This window comes from Arctopsyche grandis, chromosome 13, assembly GCF_051622035.1.
Source record: "Arctopsyche grandis isolate Sample6627 chromosome 13, ASM5162203v2, whole genome shotgun sequence".
Lineage (NCBI taxonomy): Eukaryota > Metazoa > Arthropoda > Insecta > Trichoptera > Hydropsychidae > Arctopsyche > Arctopsyche grandis.
In genome coordinates, this window is record NC_135367.1 from 18,307,149 (window position 1) to 18,330,089 (window position 22,941).

The 22,941-nt window shown below is 30.5% G+C and overlaps 2 protein-coding genes across 3 annotated transcripts; both read right to left on the minus strand.

The window, feature by feature from the left end:
* Positions 1-6,650: 6,650 nt before the first annotated feature.
* On the minus strand, positions 6,651-13,007 carry LOC143921730 (putative multidrug resistance-associated protein lethal(2)03659). The gene is made up of 22 exons (XM_077445098.1): positions 12,796-13,007; positions 12,442-12,672; positions 12,153-12,360; positions 11,856-12,087; positions 11,615-11,771; positions 11,025-11,535; positions 10,653-10,944; positions 10,344-10,579; positions 10,162-10,269; positions 9,864-10,090; positions 9,475-9,789; positions 9,270-9,396; positions 9,046-9,196; positions 8,742-8,975; positions 8,558-8,667; positions 8,365-8,479; positions 7,883-8,042; positions 7,612-7,798; positions 7,369-7,541; positions 7,179-7,295; positions 6,958-7,108; positions 6,651-6,880 (listed from the first exon to the last, which is right to left on the minus strand). Exons 1-22 carry the CDS (start codon positions 12,873-12,875, stop codon positions 6,842-6,844), a joined length of 4,161 nt encoding a protein of 1,386 aa, XP_077301224.1. The 5' UTR covers positions 12,876-13,007; the 3' UTR covers positions 6,651-6,841.
* A 171-nt stretch (positions 13,008-13,178) lies between these two features.
* LOC143921729 (putative multidrug resistance-associated protein lethal(2)03659) lies at positions 13,179-22,433 on the minus strand. 2 transcript variants are annotated; one of them, XM_077445095.1, is made up of 22 exons: positions 21,962-22,433; positions 19,922-20,034; positions 19,100-19,330; positions 18,815-19,022; positions 18,519-18,750; positions 18,291-18,447; positions 17,696-18,218; positions 17,330-17,621; positions 17,025-17,260; positions 16,834-16,953; positions 16,539-16,765; positions 16,173-16,454; positions 15,971-16,097; positions 15,752-15,902; positions 15,433-15,666; positions 15,128-15,352; positions 14,886-15,045; positions 14,295-14,481; positions 14,048-14,220; positions 13,855-13,971; positions 13,543-13,768; positions 13,179-13,455 (listed from the first exon to the last, which is right to left on the minus strand). In XM_077445095.1, the coding sequence occupies exons 2-22, from the start codon at positions 19,999-20,001 to the stop codon at positions 13,417-13,419; spliced, it is 4,227 nt and encodes a 1,408-aa protein (XP_077301221.1). In that variant the 5' UTR covers positions 20,002-20,034; positions 21,962-22,433; the 3' UTR covers positions 13,179-13,416. The 2 variants fall into 2 exon arrangements, with proteins under 2 accessions (XP_077301221.1, XP_077301222.1); XM_077445096.1 differs by lacking the exon at positions 21,962-22,433 and adding an exon at positions 21,576-21,747.
* Positions 22,434-22,941: the final 508 nt, after the last annotated feature.

Consider the following 22,941-nt stretch of genomic DNA (forward strand, 5'->3'; position numbering starts at 1 on the left):
GTAAGATTACGGTCCCAGTTTCCTTCGAGTTAAAGAAAAATTAGATTGGGAAATTCGGAAAGTTTTCTAACAATTTGTCTATGGCAAAATCTTGAATTTTACGCCCCCGCCCCCCCCCCTTTTTCCCTCAAAAATCGTTATAAAAAACTTTTTTATACATACATATGTACATATTTAACAAAAAAAAATATTCAAATTATCATTATTGATGTAGATACACATGTTATATTGTCAAGAAAAAAAGCCATGAAGTCCATTTTTGGAAAATTTTATCCAAAGTGGGAACAATATTTGTGTATTTATTATTTTACTGAAGATTTTTGGAATTCGTCGCATTCATTTAAAATTCCCATTAAATTTTGACGTTTTTGATGCCCGGGGCGGCCATTTCTCCATTTCTTCAATCTCTCTTTGCAAGGCTCTGGAAACATGTGAAGAAAATATCTGACTAGCACACAATATTATGTGATTTATTTATTTGTTACTCAATTTGAAGTATTTAATTTTGATTTTTTGCTAAAATGCATAGGAAAGTCCTTATCATCAAAGGCCAAAGTGATCATCACATTGTTGTACTAATACTCCGTAATACTTATTTAAAAAATATATATATTTCACTTTTAAAATTTGCTCAATAATTAATTATACGTATTTAAAGGAAATAAAAAATCACAATCAATAGAAAAAACATCTGACTATTGATTCCAATACTTATTTTTAGCGGAGAAATACTATATTTTGAATTAAAGACAACAAAAGACAAAAATGTGTGAAAATTGGCCATAAACGCTTATATCTCTTAAACGAGAACAGACATCGTTGTCATATTCGAATTTAGTGGGTCAAACTTAGTAAAGATTACGGATAGTTCCAAGTTATTTTTACGGATAATTATTTTATACGGATAAAAATACAAATATATTTTTTTATGTATACATACACACACACACATTTAATAAAAATATAATTTCATTTACACATTTAAGTAATTTAATGTATTTATATGGCATTAAAATATAAGGCAATATTGAGAGGACGAAATGGTAAACAAATATCTACCCACTAATTTAACCTAGACCCACATTTTTCTGATAATATGCATATGTACCTGTAAATCCTGTCATTTCAAATGTACACACATCCATATGTATATATGTACATTGAAGTTTCCCTTCGAATCATTGCTCATTGTTTGAATTATTTTATTTTTGAATAAACTTGTTCCGAAACTACTTTCGACTATATCACGGTTAAAGAATCGTCTTGCATGCGCGATCAACCCTGAACCTGGAGGTTTGAAATTTACTGACATAACGCTTTTTCATGTTACTCAATATTTTTTTAATATAATGCTAAAGCTTTAAGAAGTTGAAGGTTTAACCTTTGTCTCATTGGATTTACGATCACTCCTGATATCCTTCTTGCGAAATTGTGCGTGAATGCCTATTTGTGATCGCGTGGGTCCAATATCCTTGGCATTCTACGGAAAATGCAAAACAATCCGCGCAAAATTTTTGCGAACAAGGAAATTTGCATATCTTCTCACTAAAAATTAGAATTTTAACATATATTATTCATCTAAAGTGAGATCTTAACCTCTGTAATCGTTCGATTGTGTAATTTAAAAGGATCCTTTGTAGCATAAGATTATATAAATTTAAGAATATTTTTATGTATCTTGTTCCTTAATATGTGTATCTAATGATCATCGGGATATTTGATTTATTAAATTCGGATGTGAGCAACCCATGACAAGTCTATGTATTTGAGGAACATTCAAAGGATAACAAACGAAATATGATAATGAAATATACATACACATTCACACATACCGGCTATGAGAGCATTGTCGATACAAATTGAGCACAAATGTAAAGAAACACACAAGACAAAAATTCTACTTTCGGTTGTCGGGTTTGTATATATTTTTTTATTATTTAACATCACTATAAATATTATAAACGTAAAATACCAAGAATATAATTTAAAAGGTCAAAATAAAATAATGAAATATTATTATACTACTACGGATTCTAACCTAAACCTTATATAAAAAGTTACATAGTACATAAAAAATACAAAAAATGTCTGCTTGATACATTCAATGGTATAAAAAAAATCGTGTGGTCACAACATTTTGGCTATTCTAAGAGGGAAAAATCCCATATCCGGTTTATTAAATTTAACGATTTTTCAATCGATACAAGGATTATACTAAAATATAGCGAATATTTTCTGTAAATATTTAAAAGGTCAAAAAAATAGTGGAAGAAAAATCGAACAATAGTAAACTGCCACAAGAAATTGTAAAACAGCGTAGTATTAAGCTTAAACTTCTATATATGTATGTATGTACATATGTATATAGGATCCGGATGTGAAGGATTCCAAGTGAAACGCAGATTAAGTCAGAACTATGTATTTATTAACACATGTCTTCGGGCTTGCTCTCCAACAAGTGACCATAACAACACGCATCCGGTCTTTCCCATGCATACCACACACACTTTATCCCAGCTTGACCAACCATACCTACGGCTCGGCTCGTTTAAAAATCATTCCTATATGTATATATGAAATTTCAGTTCAATACACTAAAAGGTTTCTGAGAAAAATTTGAAAAACCTCGATTATCTAAAGTAAAATTTTGTAGAGTAAACGTACTATTTCCAGCTGAGGTAAAAATATTTAAAAACTATTAATTTATAATTTATATTACATGTAGAAGACACATCTCATGGATGGGCAATCTCCGTGGATGGTACCAATGTGACTCCACAACACTTTTCAGGGCAACCATGGATAGAGAGAAGATATATGTCATGATATCCAACCTCCTACGAGGAGAGGAATAAAAAAGAAGAAAGAAGAAGATTACATGTAAAAAATTTCATGTCCGTTTTGTTAAGTGGTTTAGAAGAGAATTGAATCCAAAAACCTATGTAAGTAAATATAGGAGAAGGTAACCTTTTCCGATCAACTTTTTAGTAACCAATGACTAACGGTGTTCAAAAATTCCCAACATATACATATACATACACATTTTTTTCTAGATCATAAAAACGTGATTCTAAGCAATCAAAATCTCAAGTTCAGATTTTCGCATGATCACAAAACTTCATATATTGTTACTAGATTACAACTTTATAAAAATAATTACGTTATAAATACCATTCATAACGTTGTTATTATTGCATTGAATTAATGCGACCACACACTGTTTTATAAACATAAGTTTAATACAACTCGCTAAACTAAATGAATAAATATGCGTATACATATATTGACATTAAGAATAACAATAAATTTGAAAGATGATTTCTGAAAAGAATGTGTTGTTTTTCCTGTTGTTGCGTCAATGATACATTGTTAATAGCCTAATGATGCTTCCGTATTGATATAATAAATTTTGTAGTAAAATTTCAAAAGATTGACTTTCAATTAATAAAACTTTATAATACGGATTAGTTAAGTACATACATATGTATATAAAAAAGTACATACACATATTCATATATGATACACATAAAAAATATCGAATTTATCTAATACTAGCTGAACCCGGCATGCTTTGCAACGCCACAATAACGCATGCAATTCCCGTTCCCGTTCCTGTTCTCGTTCCCGTTCCTATTCCCATTTGTCGGAAAAACGCAAGCAGCGAACACGTTGGTCGCGACGCGAAAACATTTGAAATTATAGCGTTTCAATGACATCCATTCCCTTTTTTTCGTGTTTTTTTTCACAGAAATCTTCCCGGAAATACATACAACAAATCCTGAAAGTTCCATCGTAATCGGTTCAGTGGTTTAGGAGCCTATTCGAGACACACACACAGACATTCATTTTTATATATGTACATATATATATATATATAGACTAAATGACTATAATTAATCAATATACAGTCCTAACCAAAATTATTTATAATCATAATTGTTTCTGGAATGTAATTAAATTCAAATTAATTTATTTTAAAAAAAAATTTATTTACAATAAAATTAAAATTGTGAAAGTCAATTTAATTTGAAATAAAATTATAATATTTAGAAATTTAATTAAAATATTTTATGTGTGTATACACACATAAAAATTGATAAACATTGGAGAATAGAGAAAACGGACGATTTCAAAATCTCTGTGCGTACATATGCATATGAATGGAATTCATAAAAATCGTTCTGCAATTTCACCCAAATATGTATGCGCAACATCATAAAAAAATTGTATTAGCCCGAAAATGATAAATTATCAACAACCATTTTCGAAATTGCACATATAGTGTACGTTATGATTATATTCCTCGCTCGTGCCGATAATTGCACTCCATACCATCGAAAACTTTCTTGGTTAATATGTACAGAGAGATACAATTGGCTCACACGTCGTTTTCACATCAAACTGCATAGTTTGGCGTGACCAGAGGCTGTTATATGTTCGTAAATTGAACCAAATTAAATATCACAATTGAAACTTCGACAATACATAATCACATCAAATCAATTCATGATATATGCATATTTTATGGCATACAATATGGAAGACTTTAAGCTAAATATTACAGATCAAATATCAATTATATGTAGAAGTCTAGTGAAACATTTTGGACCATTGTGGCATTACAGGAAGAGCCTAATGCGCCACAAGGCTTACATAATAAAATAAGAGAGGGAGAAAACAAAAAATAAAAAAATAATATATAGAACAAAAAGCAAAAGCAAAAAATTAAGATTACAAAAAAAAGAAAAGTAAAAAAAATACATCATATAACACAATCGTAAAAAACTTTATAGTAATAATTAAATTAAAATAAGTAAAAATACAAAGAAGGGAATGTCTTGCACCTGCAGACATTTCCGATAAATAAAAACAAGTTACAAATACAAAACATCCCTGCGAGGCCCAAATGGAAGGGAGTGGATTAAAATTCCACACATATGTACATCACATTCAAATTAAGAAAATAATGATGAGCGTAGGTTACCAGATAAATATATTAAAATAATATCCGATAATCTACGTTCACTTAGGTGGAAAATATCGCATTCAGGCACGGCAGCAACGATTTCATTGGGAAGTCGAATAGCTCTTGGAATAAGAGCCATTCGAAAAAGAACTGTGCGAGCAGGAGGTACAAACATCAATGCGATATTTTCCACCTTGGTGAGCGTAGATTATCGGATATTATTTAACATATTTATCTGGTAACCTGCGCTCATCATTACTTTCTTCATTTGAATGTGACGTATGAGTGGAATCTTGATCTACTCTCTTCCATTTGGGCCTCGCTGTGATTTTATTTTTTATTTATATTTTGTTTTATTTTATTTTACTTTTTCTTTTTCTTTCTCCTTATGAACTATTTTTCTTTTGTTCAATATGAAACTAAGAATGTGATTTGTGGATTTTATTTTTGATTTTTACACCTGTGTTCATTTTTTTTCTTATGTATTTTTTTCTTTTGTTACTTTTTTATTTTTATTTTATCATAATTTTCTGCTTTTGCTTTTTTCTTTTTATTTTATATTTTACTTAGTTTATCTTTGTATTTTACTTATTTCATCTTTGTTTTTCTTCTGTATCAAATGTAGGCCATTGTGGCGCATTAGGTTTTTCCTCTAATGCCACAATGGTCCAAAACTATAAATAAATGATGTCTACACGCACATAGTTATTAGGAACATAAAGTCCCAACTGTTCCAGCAACAACGGGCATGACGTATTACCACGCAGTAGCTGGAGAACGAAACGAATTAAAGTATGTTCATACCTATCCAGCACGACCCGTATCCTGCAGGTGTCATGCAAGTGCGGATAGTATTCTATGGTACTGTGGCGGCTCGCTTATACGACATGGTCGAGTTTGGTTGCCTTCCTGCGAGTGGGGACCAACCCGGCTGGGTTCGGAGAGCCACTACTCACTCTGTCTTCAGCTGTCATATAATAAACACGTGCATTAACATGCCAGTCGTCTCATTCGTTCATCCTCCATAGTACTTTATATGGACGTATTCATACTCCATTCGCGCATGCGCATTTACGCATTCATGCGCGTCCATATAGAATGTACCAAAGAATACTATCCGCACTTGCATGACACCTGCAGGATACGGGTCGTGCTGGATAGGTATGAACAGACCTTCAATGAGAAGTTTTTCCGAAGTTCAAGGGAATTATACCCAAGCATGCCCAAAAGGAAAGGAGTAGGGTAGAGATATGGGTAATACCCAGTGGCGTGCGCTGAAATTCTCTCTCTTTTTGTCGTACAGCCTTACTTAATGTGCACGAACGGGATACAAGAGGAACAGCCTGTTCATCTTATATCCTGCTCGTGCACATTAAGTAAGGCTGTACGACAAACAGAGAGAGAATTTCAGCGCACGCCACTGGTAATACCCATACTCTTTCTTATAGAGAAAACGAAGAAATGCTTTTTGCACTTTTTCAAACATAAGAGAGTAATTTGCTTCATGCGGATTCCACACAACGGCATAATATTCAAGCTTACTTCTAACAAGCGAGTTGAAAAGCAAGCGAGAAGCAAGATTTATGTAAATGTTCGAATATTATACTAAATAATAAAAAGCTATCATTGCGATTAAATTATATTATTAATATATTTATATATGCATGAACAAAAAACATAAAATAAATAAAAACGAACATATTTTATTTTAATAAGCAAATATTTAACAGACATTCAAATTTTTTAAATTATATTCATTTATTACATAAATATGTCTATTATTAAAAACAAATGGCTGATATTTAAATGTGAATAAAATTTCTTTCGTAAACATCACGCCTTATAAACACAACTTTAATGTATTCTTTGTATTAACTATGTACTTTTCTTCGAGATGCGACATTTGTCAAAATTCTGAAATATTATGAATATATAAATAAAATGATTTGTTTAACAGCATGTTTGATTTCATTTATAGGTATAAAATTAACCTTTTTAGCTAATTGACTGAGTATATTATAGTTGGATTGACCAGTTTGCTTTAGTAATGAGTCAAATACACCATGTGATCTATCTGTAGAACCAATGTTAGCTTCATGAATCAAAAGTTCATACGGATGTCCAAATTCAACAACTTTTCCCCTAAAATAACAAGCAAAACTAAATATAGGAGAAATTTACTCATTTAATAATAAAATGCATTGATTATTACTCGTCTATGACAAGAATTTTATCCGAATCCATCACAGTGTGAAGTCGATGAGCGATCGTCAAAATTGTTCTATCATCAAACTTTTTACGTATAGTCCGTTGAATCAAATTGTCTGTCCTTCAAACAATGTTCATAAACCATATAAAAAACTGTTTTAAGTAATGTAATAAAAGTCATTCAAGTAACTTACTCGGGATCAACATTAGCTGTTGCCTCATCCAGTATAAGAAAATGGCTCTTTTTTAAGATTGCCCTAGCAAGACAGAGCAACTGTCGCTGACCAACGGACAAGTTTGCACCACCATCAGATACCTTCATATTGATACCACCATCCGATTTCAATATAGTATCTTTTAATTCCACCTACATGTATGTAGTTTTGAAATAGTTAGTATAATACCCATAATAAATTAAGATATAAGAAAAATATCACCTCTTCTAACGCTTCCCATAACTGTTCATCGTCATAGTGGCTCCACGGATCTAAGTTTTCTCGCAAACTACCGCTGAATAGCATTGGCTCTTGTGGAATTATGCTCATGGACGATCTCAATTTATGAAGACCTAAAACTTTCGTTTCTACACCGTTCAATATTATTTCTCCGCTTGTATAAGCCAACCTTTCAGGAATAAAACAATTGATTGCATACATTTGAGTACATAAAAATGTTTTTACACATTATTTCAATTATATAAATATATACCTAAACAGAGCTAATATGGTCGATGATTTTCCAGCACCTGTTCTACCAACGATGCCTATTTTTTCACCATTAGCCACGCTGAAATTAATGCCTTTCAATACGTAATTTGTTTTGTCATTTTCGTCATAACGTAAATAAACATTCTTGAATTCTAATTCTCCTAAAATTATATTATAAAGCAATTAAAATTGTCGAGTTATATAACATATATAATATGAAATCAAATTAAGTTGATTGATAAGTTGTGTCGATTTTTGTTTGTAATTAAATAGTATACATTTTATATAAGAGCATTAATTTGTAATTTCCGAATCAATTATCGTTTTAAATTTAAAACAATATTTAATGAAGAGTCAATAAAATTAATGCAATTTATTTATTGGATGATAGTTTTGATAATATTATACAAACAGCGATTTAATTATGATTACCAATTGAAGTACATACATACATCAAATATCTAAAAATAAAAATCAATATACCATTTCTGGGCCAATCAACCAATTGGACGTCTGGATACATTTTTTTTAAATTAGCTTCATCAGTTTCTAATGACGGTTCCGAAGGTAAATTTGTATATTCGAAAATTCTCTCCACCTAAAATTATTTGATAGATATTTATCAGTGAGAAATGAATTCAATTTAATACTTTCAACACGTTAATGTACAACAAACCGAAGTCATTTGATTTTCAACTTCAGCAGTCTGTCGTAGTCCCCATTGGCACATACCGATGAGTCCCATAACTTGAGTAATAGCCAAACCCACTTCACCCCCAAAAACAGCTATAAATAATAATCAAAACTAATTAAAAATCCAAAACAAACATATACAAATTTATTTGATTTAGAATACAAACATCCACTCGACAGCAAAAGAAAGCTATATGCGACAAAAGCCAAATAAAAGGTGCATACAATATCCATCCAGAAAGAAAACGCTCGACTCGTATTAATAATCAACATCCAAGAAGATGTGTGTAAATTTAAATGCTTATCAAATTCTTCAATCAACAATGACTGAAGAGAAGATGACCTAATTGTATCTAGCCCACTCAAAGTTGCATTTACGTGGGTGAATGCCGGAGATCTACCTAAATTGTTTTGAAATTAAAAGCTTAACTTAGAATAATATTTTTAATTGATGAATTTTATAGTACATACTGATTCCTTCTACTCTTTTTAAACTTCTTCCCGTTGAAATGTATATTGCTCTAATCATCCCGAGAATAATTGTAATGACACATGTAGGAATTAAGAGCCAGTAATTAGCTACACATACTATAATTATTATACCTATTGTTTCAAGAAAAAACTGTAAAACAAGAATAAAAACATAATGGTGCAAAATTAATTATAATTTAAAGAAAATGGAAAATAATCATCACCGAAATACAATCTGCAAGAGCGGATGGTAATGATATATCAACTGTACCAATATCTTTAGAAAATCTATTCAGAATTCTTCCCGATGCATTGTTGTGAAAAAACAACATAGTAGCTCTTATAATTCCTCTACAAAAAATAATAAATTATATAAATATGTTTGAATTACATACAATTTAATTTCATACATATGTACATTGAACTAACCCAAACATGGAGTTGTGTAAATTAATTGAAGCTTTGATGCACAAGTTAAAAAACCATATGAGTTTACTCAACGTTAAAATTATACTCATCAATATTAAACCCAAATAAATAAAAAGACACTGTTCACGACTTAGATCCATGAAGCTCGATTCAGATTCAACTGTGGAAATTCTAGCATTAGACACTGGCGCAGTCGACATGTTCGTATACAAGTGCATTATTTCAGTAGCTGCATTAAAGGTCAATAATGGAAAATAATTATTTTCGGAAGGTACAGTAGGATAACAGTTCGATAATTTTTCTTCTAGATTTACCCTTAAAAAACGTATAATTATATTGAATATATAGGAAGCTATGAATAATTACAAAACGTAGTCTTTTTAATATACCACACACTAATCCACCAATCGCACAGTGAAAACGATACTTGACCAAGAATAAAAAGTATCATGATAACGACTAGTGTAATAATTCCGCTCGCACTTTTCATATAAGCTTTGTAGACATCCGAATTGACAGAGCCTACTTTCTGCTCTTCTTTTTCTCTCTCTTGCTGATCTGATATCATTGAAATAATTGAATTGTTTGATGCACGTCTGCCAACTTGGTTATCATCCTGCATTATAAATTTTATCTACAAATTGATAGGCATCGGTTGAACCGGTTTTACTACAATATATCACTCACCGTATCTTTCAATGGTTTTTCATTTTCGTCATCGTCTATTTTAGAGGTTGAATCATTAACATTGAATGACGTCTCTTGGAACTTTGAATATGTATCTTGAAATATAAACTACATAAAAAATATATATTAAAAACCTAACCTCAAATTTTGCTTCAAAAAATTATTTAAAAAAAACAACATACTCTTCCTCCTTCCATAACGCATATTGCATCAGCTGAACTAATGTGCTCCAACTGATTCGTTACAAGAATCACAGCACTAGTTCTTAGAAATCCTCTGATGCACTCGTTTACTAATCCGTGAGCAACTTTGGTATCAACAGCAGACAAAGGATCGTCCAATAAATATATATCAGCTTTTTTATATACACACCGAGCTAATGAAACCCTCGCTTTTTGCCCACCAGACAAAGATATACCTACACAAAAACACGATTATAGTATACTAACCATTTCTAATTATAATATGAAATATTTAAAATAATTGCATACCTCTTTCCCCTACAATTGTTTTGTCTCCGTGAGAAAATGTTTTGAAATCGGATTCCAACTTACAACACTTAATGACTTGCTTATACCGTATCGAGTCCATTTTTTGACCGAATAAAATGTTCTGTTGAATTGAAGCTTCAAACAACCACGGTAGTTGACTGCAATATGATATAGTGCCATTTATGTCTATAGATCCCGATTTGGACGCTATTTCACCAATTATTAAATTCAGGAAAACACTCTTCCCAGATCCAACTTGGCCAACGATGGCCACAAATTCTCCGGATGATATCTATATAATATAAATAATTAACAATACAAATATTATATGTAAGTCTTTCAAACGTAATCAGTTCATATTATAATACACACTTTTAACGATATATTGTCTAATGCCACTGTCGAGTCTTTATTATAGTCGTTTATATCCAGATCTTTACCCCAACGAGCGCATATATTTTTCAAATTGAGCAATGGTTTGCCTCTTCTATTCAAATTCAATCTTTCATTTTCTTTGATGCTTAATTTTTGCAATGCTCTTGCACTTAAAATGTGATTATTGGAATTATTTAATATTTTTTCATTTTTGATTTGTCCGTTTTGTGAATCTACTTCGGATAAAAGCAAAAATTCTTGAATACGAATGACCGAAACATAAGCCTCCATTACTGACATAATGGCTAGTGGAAAAAATTCCACAAGCGATAGTTTAATCAAATCATATAGTGAAAACAATACAAATATTTTGGCCGCTGTTATTTTATTGCCAAACAACACATAAGCTAAAATGCTAATAAATATTGAAATTCTGGAATTGAGTTTGACGAAACAAAACATTACAGCTTTGATCCAAGTGATTTTACGTATGAAATTCATTTCTTTTCTGAAAATATTGTAGCACATTGAAGTTTCCATGTTAAATATATGTATGTACAAAAAATTACATGTTATTAAATATTTACTTTCTGGTCAAAGCAATCATTTTTTTGAAGCAATGTTCCCATGCATACATTTTAATTACTTGAATTCCTTGAATGACTTCATTCATCATTTTAATTCTGCTGTCCGTTATGAAAGCGGTTTGTCGCTGAAGATCAGCACTCATTCGACCTAGCCATGCTGAAATTTTATAGTAAATTATATTTAAGTAATAAGAGAAAATAAGATTTTAACGAAAGATTATAAAATGTGTATAATAATAACCTTGAAAAGGTATAAATGCCAAGAGAAATGAAACGCCAATTAGACATGCTGGACCAATATTGGCATACATTATATAAATAACTATAGCACCTTCGATGGGGGCTTGCCATAGTTCCAAGAAAAACATGCAACAGTATTCAAACCTATTAACATCGGTTGACAACAAGTTTAAGATTCTACCATTGAGATCATCATCTGATGAGTTATTTGTTTTTAAATCTAAACGCAACACCTGCAATATAATATCAATTTACGTGATGAATTTGTTCACAATCAGTAATGATCCAAGCAAGTTACCTTTCTGTAAATCAATGACGAGCAGGCTAATCTTATTTTTGTGCTGATGTAATACGTTTCGATGAGAAATGGATGCAATGTAAAAACATGAAGAAACATGCTCAATATCAAACCAGACGCGTACAAATAAGCATCTTGTTCAGATATTGAATCTTGCCCAGGAGAGAAATATGATATTAAAAATCCCAAACATATAGGTTGAAGCATTCTGTATATATGTATAATAAATAGAAATAATTTTAAGTTTCATGTGAAATTGTGATATTTTAATTTGAATGCTTTATAGTACCTGACAATTATTTCTACAACTGAATCTAGAATACTGAGTGTTATTAAACGAGCTCCGTGTAATTTAAAAAGTACACGAAAAAATGATGGTTTCCCTTTTTTTAATTCTTCGTTCCATAATTTTTCACATTCATCTCCCAAAATATTAGCGTTGTGTTCTTTCAAAGGTACATACAAATCGTCGATTTCTAATTGACGACGAAAACCCGTAGAAAAAAGATCACGTAGCCACCTGTTTGTATTCGATGAAAAATATTAAGATATTCAAAATTTAATTTCAAATCAAATTATGATTTACAATACTTCTTTTACTATATTAGCGTCCATTAAATTTAATTAAAATATATTTACTCACCAAAAAGTGAAAATTGAGAAACAATTTGCTTTAGCTCTAGGATTTTCCTGCCTATCATGTTTATAAAATCCGGAATCCATGAATAAGTGCAAAAATATAGACCAATATATGACAATGAAAATAACAAGTGTGCGCTATCAATAAAAATAAAAAACTGGCCCAGACATTCAGTAAATCTGATATTATAAATGGAACACATTATATAATGGTATATTTGAAGAATGATAATTAAGTGATATTGTTCACAATTAGAAATAATCTTATCGTATAATAATTTGAAGTGATTAAAAAATAATATCTATTAATATTAATATAATAACTTTGCAAGTCTACTATTTAACTCAAATTTTAATATGTACAAATAAAGATTTAAAAAAAACACTGACACTTAAGTACATCATTTATATTTCATATAAAACAAACAATATATAATAATTGCATTAAAATTAAGTCACAGATCTAGAGCATAATTGATAAACAAATTTACACATGTAAATCGAAAAGTATCAAATTCATTACATAAAAAATTAATAATACTTTAAGTAATACTTAAAAATTGCATTGATCACAATCGGCCTTATCTGAGAGAAATATGTAGATAGGACAGCTATGTGAAATTTGTTAGTTGTCTTTTTTTGTTGAATACATATCTTTATAACTCTGAAATAAATCACAAAAAGAAAATATAGACAATATGATTATAAAATGATCAATATACAGTGTAATTTGAAACTCAATCTATTTTACCTCTTCGGCTATTTTTAATAACATATTATAAGTAGATTCGCCAGTTTGTTTGACCAAAGACTTGAAAATCCCGCCACTCAATGAAGAATCTGCATTAATACTATTGTTCGAATCGGACTTTTCTTCATTGATCGCCATCAAATGACTTGATGAAACGCTCCTACATGAAAACGTTCCCTCCTTTGTTAACAACTCATAAGGATGACCAAATTCTACAACCCTTCCCCTACAAAGAATAAGCACAGTACATACATATAATACGAATATCATCAAAAATATATTTTAAAAAATCCATGCATGTAGTTTCATTACCCATCCATTACGAGCACTTTGTCAGAATCCATTACTGTGTGTAACCTATGAGCTATAGTCAGAACAGTCTTGTCTGTAAATTTTTTCCTGATCGTAATTTGAATCAGTTTATCGGTCCTAATAATAAAATATACTTATATGAAATAATTATTTTATATTTTATATCAAATTTTCAAGTTCGATAAATATATACTCGGGGTCGACATTAGCCGTAGCTTCGTCTAATAATAAAAATTGCGTATTTCTCAACGCTGCTCTAGCAAGGCAAAGTAATTGACGTTGTCCGGCAGAAAAGTTACCTCCGCCATCAGCCACTTTCATATTCAGACCAGCAGGCATGTTGGAAATAGCTGTCTTCAGCTCCACCTGATATTTGACGTTGAATAATAAAAAATTATGAACACAATACATATGATACACCTCATTGAATAAAAGTGAACCTCATCCAAGACGGCCCACAGTTGTCCATCATCGTATTGACCCCACGGATCTAAATTATCTCGCAGACTGCCGCTGAAAAGCATCGGTTCTTGAGGAATAATGCTCATGGCTGGTCTTAAATTATGGAGACCCAAAGATTTTGACTCCACTCCATCTAAAACTATAGCGCCTTCCGTGTCCGTTAACCTATAATATAAATATTTAATTATGGATGGAGAAAACTAGTTGAAAAAAAATGGTTAGAAGTAATACATATTTGAAATTGAGTTTTAATTTGTCGAAAAATATTAAATTATGTTTAGGCAAAATTCCACTTTTCTTCATTTATATCGAGAAATATTTCACAAAACATTAAACATAATGTTTTACGTTTAACAATATTTAAAAATACTGTTAGCCTGTAATACGTTTATTCTGCTTTTCCGGGATTCTATACATATCAAATTAAAATAAGTGATTACAATTTGTGAATTAAGTCAAACAAAAATAGTGTTTTTGGTACTGAAAATTGGACTTTTGCCACTTTCAAATATAACAGCTCATATGTACAATTTAAATATGTATAGTTTGAATAAAACAATTTAATATACCGAAAGAGAGCTGCAATAATTGACGATTTACCAGCACCAGTTCTTCCTACAATACCAACTTTTTCACCAGCTTTCACATTGAAATTGACATCTTTCAGTACATACTTAGGATCACTACTTTTATCATAAGTAAGATAAACATTTTTAAATTCTAAATCACCTATAATACAAACATAAATCAATTTATAATGCGAAGTATTTTATAAATAATAATGTAAAAGCATAAATTTTATACTATATACCTTGTTTTGGCCAGTTTTTCAAACTAATATCAGGATACATTTTGGTAAATTGATTTTCATCCGTTTCTAGCGGTGGTTCAGAAGGAAGTTTAGTATATTCTGAAATCCTTTCAACCGAAGTCATTTGATTCTCTACTTCAGCCGTTTGTCTCATACCCCATTGACACATTCCGATGAGACCAATCACTTGAGTAACAGCCAAACCAACTTTACCACCCAATACAACTAAAAGTAAGAAAAAAAGGTATCATTAGTGTAGGTACTTTTAAAATCAGTAAAACTAAACATATTTACAAATTTCTCACCATCACTTGACATAAAGAAAAAGCTGAAGGTTACAATGGCAATATACAAACAACAAACTATGTCCATCCAAAGAGCAAACGCTCGATTCGTATTTAGAATCATTGTCCACACTGACGTATGCAAATCCATAAAGCGATCAAATTCCTTAATTAGCATTTTCTGCGAAAAAGACGAACGTATTGTATCCAAACCATTCATAGTAGCATTAACGTGAGTAAAAGCTGGTGATCGACCTGAAGTATTATAAAAATAAAAATATACAATATTTTCTTCAGTTAATTAACATTTCATTTCATAACAACAATAAAAAAAACATACTTATTCCTTCCAATCTCTTTAAGCTCCTTCCAGAAGATATATAAACACTTCTTATCACAAGTAGAATCAGAAGAATAATGGAGGTTGGAGCTAAAAGCCAATAGTTTACGGCACAAATAACTACCAATATACCAACGGTCTCAAGGAAAAACTAAAAATAAACCATAAAAATTTATGTGCATTATATAAATACAATACAGTAGTAAATAAAAAACTTACTGAAATACAATCTGCAAGCGTTGGTGGTAATAAAGTATCAACAGTGCCAATATCCTTAGAAAACCTGTTGAGTATCCTTCCAGACGCATTGTTATTGAAAAACCACATTGTAGCACGAGTGACTCCCCTAAAGTTCGACAATCAAATATTAAATAAAAACCCCAACTGAAAAGTCATTCACATTATCCCGAACAGAACTTACATAAACATCGAATCGTGTAAATTTATCGAAGCTTTAATACATGTAGCAAAGAATAAAATGAATTTAGTCAGCGTCAAGAAAACACCTATGCCAATTATAGCGGAATATATGTAAACACATTCATTCCGGTTTAGATTCCAAGAATTCGCACCTGCGAATGATATCGACCAACTCTCAGAGTTCCATTCGAACGATGAATTCGCTTGAAGTTCTTCTGTAATATTTGCAGTATTGTTTGCGTCAGATATTACAACACTATTTGCAACTTCTTCTAAATTCACCCTGAAATAAATATATAAATGTATTTGTTTTGTAATTTTTATTTTATTTATCGAGCTATAAACAAAGCCTGTAATCATAATTTACCAAACACTAATCCACCAATCGCATAACGAATACGCCGTTTGACTGAGTATGTAAAGTATCAAAGTAAATATAAGTACACCAACTCCATGAAAACTTTTCATGAATGATTTATAGACTTCCATGTTGACCGATCCTCCCTGCTGACTTTCTTGTTCTCTCTCTTGCTCGGCAGACTTGATGGAATTGATTGAACTGACAGAAACACGCCGATTTCCAAAATGGTCATCCTAAAAATTTAATTCATCAAATTAAATTCTCATTTTAATCTTTCAAAATGACATTTAATATAATTTACCAATGTTTCTTGTTCTATAGGCGCGGGTTTTTTCTGTTCATTTTCGGCATTGGTAGAAAATCGTGTGGTTAAATCAAAAGGTGACTGCTTGAATTTCTCATACGTATCGTCAAACACAATCTATTTACGTTAAGAAATCATTAACTGATGATATTTCGATATCAGATATGTAAATACAGATAATGCGTCACCTTTCCAGAATCCATAACGCATATTTTATCAGCAGAAGATACGAGCTGTATCTGATGCGTTATTAGTACCACTGCTTTCGATCGCAAAAATCCTTGTACGCACGAAATCATCAAACCATGAGCTACTTTCGTGTCGACGGCCGATAGAGGATCATCCAACAAGTACAAATCAGCATCTCTATAAACACAACGAGCCAAGGAAACCCTTGCTTTCTGTCCACCCGATAACGATATACCTGAAAAAGAGATGTGTGATATACAAATGTCATTTTCATCATCATTTTTGATACGGCATCAAAGAATACCTCGTTCTCCTACGATAGTCTTGTCTCCATGAGGAAAACTTTTCAAATCAGTCTCTAACTGACAGCATTTGAGGACTTGTTTGTACCGATGAGGTATCATTTCCAAACCGAACAAAATATTTTGGCGTATAGATGCTTCGAAAAGCCAAGCCGACTGACTACAATATGAGACGTTACCATTAATTTTCAAAGATCCTGATTGCAATGGTATTTCTCCGATTATAGAATTGAATAGTACGCTTTTTCCCGATCCAACAATACCAACAATAGCTACTAATTCTCCTGAAGAGACCTGTAATAAGAATAATTCAATAAAATATCAAATTAAGTAAAAAAAATCATTTTAATTTCACTATATGTACGTACACTTAATGATATGTTATCTAAAGCTATGATTTCTTTATCACTGCTTATATCTTTTGACTCCCATACGGCGTTAACATTTTTTAGTGCTAAAACGTAATCACTTTTAACATATTCCCTATTGATTAAATTATCTTCGTTATTTTGTTTTTCGAAAACAGAAAATGCATTTCGAGTGTCTTTACTCTCACTCATTCCAAATTTGATCATATTCATTTCTAAGTTCGTACTGTTCAAATGATTGCTTTGATTTACTTCCGGCAATAATAAAAACTCTTGAATTCTATGCGCTGAAATGTATGCCTCCATTATATTCATAAGAGACATCGGGAAAAATTCAACTAGTGTAAGTTTTATCAAATCGTACAATGCGAATAAGACAAAAATTTTAGAGGCCGTAATTTGATTTCCTAGGAAAATGTAAGCTATAATACTTATGAATATGGATATTCGAGTATTCAGTTTGACACAACACAATGTAACAGCTTTGATCCAAGTAGTTTTACGAATCAAATTCATTTCTTTCCTGAAACAAAAATAGCAAAACAGCTGTATTATTAAAACAAACGTAAATAAATTAAAAATGTCACACACTTACCTTCTAGCGTGACCAATTTTATCTTTAAAACAATTCTCCCATGCATACATTTTAATCATTTGAATTCCTTGTATGACCTCATTCATCAAACGTATTCTGTAGTCGGTTCTGAAAGCAGTACGTCTTCGAAGACCTGCCCCAATACGACTCAACCATGCTAGAATATAAAGCACGTAAAATAAATAAAACATATACGTACATAAGTAAACAATAAGATAATATACTAACATTGCAATGGTATGAAACACAATAAGAAGGCAACACCGATAAGACACGCAGGACCAATATTATAATACATAATATATATTACAATTATGCTTTCAATAGGTGCCCTCCATACTTCCATGAAAAATATGCAGCATAGTTCAAACCTACTTGCATCGTTCGTCAAAAGATTAACTACTCTACCGCTCAATCCTTCTCCTTCTGAGGACGGTGTCTTTAAATCCAACCTCAACACCTGCACAATAAAAGAATTAATACAATTTGTTGTATTTTTTAATAATTTCAATCAATAATAGTACCTTTCTGTATATTAAAGAACAGCACGCAGTTCTCAAGCGCATACTAATATACATCATATCCAAAAGAAAAGGATGTAATATGATTGTATTTATGAACATACTTGAAACTATTCCAGAAGCGTACAACATCGCTTCGTCTCTCGATATAGTAGTTTGTCCGGGTGAAAAATATGATATCACAACTCCGAGACATATTGGTTGAGAAATTCTGCAATCATCACGGTAAAATTAATATTGTTTATTGTTATATGAAAGTATGATTTAAGAAAAAAATTAGAAACTTACCTCAAGACCACGTCCACTACCGAAAATAAAATATTAAGTACTATCAATCGAACACCATACAATTTGACAAGCAAACGTATCAAAGAAGGTTTATCTTTCTTTAACTCTTTAAACCATTCCTCTTCACAGCGATCGCCCAACTTACTGGCGACATGATTATCTAAAGGCACATACAGATCATCGATTTCCAGCTGACGTCGAAAACCTTTGGTAAATATTTCTCGTAACCACCTACAATAAAAACAATGTTCTCAACACGGTCAACTTATCAATATGTTTCTATGATAACTTGCTAGTTTTATTTTACTGGAATATGGGTCGTTAAGATTATGATACATCTAAAATAATCATAATAAACGACATACATAAACAATATGATGAAATCAATATTTATTTTACAGCAAAAAATACTAGATATTTGAGATACGTGTATACTTGTTGTATATAAATTTTGACATACATATGTATGTACATTGATTGACTGGTTTTATCTAGCACAAAATGAATTGACCTTCACATTGTGAATCAATTGTTAAAAAAATATTACACCACATACATTGACTATTTTCAAATTATGCATACATACATACATATGTGAATAAATATAATTTTCAAATGTATTATTTGTAATACATTAAACTTTCAATAAAATTATTGGTACAAAAATAATACTTTTTTTATTAGTTCAGACAATAAGGAAGATGGTGTAATTCCTTTAGTTCACATATGTATGTAAATGCATAAGAAATAAAAAATGATATTAAAATATGTATATAAATAAAATAAATTTCCTAAAATGTAAATGCAAAAATGATCACTTACCAAAATGAAAATACGGATAAAAAGTTTGCTCGAACTCTTGGACTAACTTTTCTGTCGTGTTTATAAAATCCTGGGTCCATTAGTTAAATAGGATTATTTAACTTATTCGATATCTATAAATTGATAAAATTGAACACAGTTTAACACTTCAATTACTCTATATCAGATAATATAAATGGGCGCGTGAATCAAAGCTTGGACGTGCAGTAAATGAAACGGTTTAATTGAAGATTACACATTATATAGCTTTGTGTTCCGAGCACATGGTGGCATTATTACACAATGTTGTGCAATAGCTAGATAGCTATGTGACATACCACACAAGACATCTTGATTAAATTAATTAAAATACTTGACATTTAATCTTCTAACAGCTAATTATAAAATAATGAAATAAAAGTGTAAGAGATATATATTTTTCCCTTGAAAATTATTTAAAAATTGAAAAAAATACAATTATTATATGATGTAATCTAGCAGCTAATTACAAAATATTAAAATTAAAATTAAAAAAATATATATTGTATTTCCATTGCAAATTATTTAAAAATTGGAAAAAATACAGCTACTATAGATGTATGAAAATTATTTAAAAATTTGAAAAAAATACAACTATTACATGATGTAATCTAGCAGCTAATTACAAAATATTAAAATAAAAATTAAAAAAATATATATTGTATTTCCATTGCAAATTATTTAAAAATTGGAAAAAATACAGCTACTATACATGTATATTAATATAATATAATCAAGATAATTTATGCCGATACAAACTATTAAAACAGCATATGAAATACAAAAACATAAAGAAATTAAATATATAAAAGAGTTTGTACTTTTGAAAAGCTCTCTGTATGTATGAATCTTGGTTCGGTGATAACTAGTCAAATGTGAACCGGTCACAAGACAACCGGTCGCTCTAGATCGGTCACACGTGATCACCCGTCACACTAAAACTGGTCACGAGAAAACTGGTCACACCCTAAAATCGAACAATCAGTTTTCTCGTGACCGATTTTAGGGTCTGACCAGTTTTCTCGCGACCAGTTTTAGGGTGTGACCAGTTTTAATGTGACGGGTGATCACGTGTGACCGATCTAACGCGACCTGTTGTCCTGTGACTGGTTTACATATGACTAGTAGTCCGTTTACCATGAATTTTACGCTATTGATTAATTTGTTACAACGCTAATGATCATTTATTAAGTTTGTTCGTAATACACAAAATTTCAAGTTAATAAAACATTTTTAAAAAGTTAATAATCACAAACTTTCTTAAACTTGATATTTCCTAATATGAATAAAATTGATTAGTCTAAATGGAGAATAGAGAAATATTTTGTAAATTGCTTAAAAATTCTGAAGCATAAAAATATAACAAAACTAAAAATAAAAACTGTTTAACGCGATTATTTTCCCCAAATAAAGAAAGTTTGGAGGCTTTTAAACTTGTGGATATTTTTTATCATCATTTTCTTTGTTAAACTGCAATGGTCGACAAATGTGTTATCTTGGTTTAAATGGTAAAATTCAATAACATAACCCTTAAACTTTGACATTTGCTAAATTATAAAAACCCTATAATTTCAATAAAAATCATTATAATATCATTCAGAATATCTTGCTGATAATATAAAAAAAGAGTACTCACAAAAATTCTTTGGAAATTATTAAAATAACCACTACATTTCCATGAAAGTCCCTACGGGGGAAATGTACGACAATTTTTTTCTCAAATAGTAGATTCCTATTTTACCGACATTTTCTCATGCGTGTTTTACATATTTTGTTTGTAATATAATTGTTCTTGTCTCCTTTGATTTCTAACAACACAATTTTAAATTTTAATTTTCTTCTAAGAATCTAAATTTTATCATACAAATACTTTTATTCACATATTTTTAATAGAATATATGTTTATGTATAATTTAAATGCCGATTTAGTAGTAAAATTCTATCAGTAGACCCGTTATTCATTGGTTATTGACTATGATTGGTTATGGTCATTGACATGTAAGTAAGGAGGAAAATACTCACGTTTAATAATATTGCAACGAACACAGTACGTATATATCGATCAATAAACTACCATTCGCCGCAACATTAACTTGCTAACTGACACGCTGTACAGATTTGAGGCATGTCGTATTTCCATCGCAATAAATCATTTCCAACATGACATTGTCTCTACAGACTCGCAATAATTAAAAGTTGCACAGAAAAGGTAAACTTTGCAACACAAATTAGTACGCAATGAAGATAATAGAAATTTACGGGAATTTTAAAAGCACATCAAAAGAAAGTATATATATATGTGTATACATAAGTGAAACCTGGAATGATTATCGGTAATCATTCAAAACATCCATCCCAAAAATACATGATATAATACTGGAGTATCCTAATCAATGTAATTTCTTCTCTCAAAAAATAGCCAGCATACGAAATTATGAGACAATGAAACTTTCGAATTTAATGAACCAAACTGCGACACTAAATCAATTACTGTAATTTGGCGATTGATTGCCAAAACGAGAAAAGAAATCTCTAGATCAGTAGGTCAATAACCGTTGGCAAAGTCGTGGCAGCAAACCAGTTTAATTATTAATTGACTACATAAATGATATGCACTTGGTTGAATAAGTTTTTATTAAAATGTGCTTGTAATGAATATCAACCCGATTCGATATACATACATACAATTTGATGGTTGGTGTTATCTTATCATGGATGCAAACAACACAAATAAAACATAACGAAATGTAATTAGTCTGTACATTTACTTAATTAAATTACTTAAAAATAAAAGTTTGTGTTCTCCAATATTTTTATTCAAATAATATGTAAACATGTGTTTTATTATCTTAATGTACATACAAATAAAAAATGAGATATATAATAATACATAATATTATACATATTACACGAATTGATCCTGGGCAAGATTTTTGTTGTTGAAAATGCACACTCATTTTGATTCTATACACAAGATAAGCTATAATATTATAAAATAATTA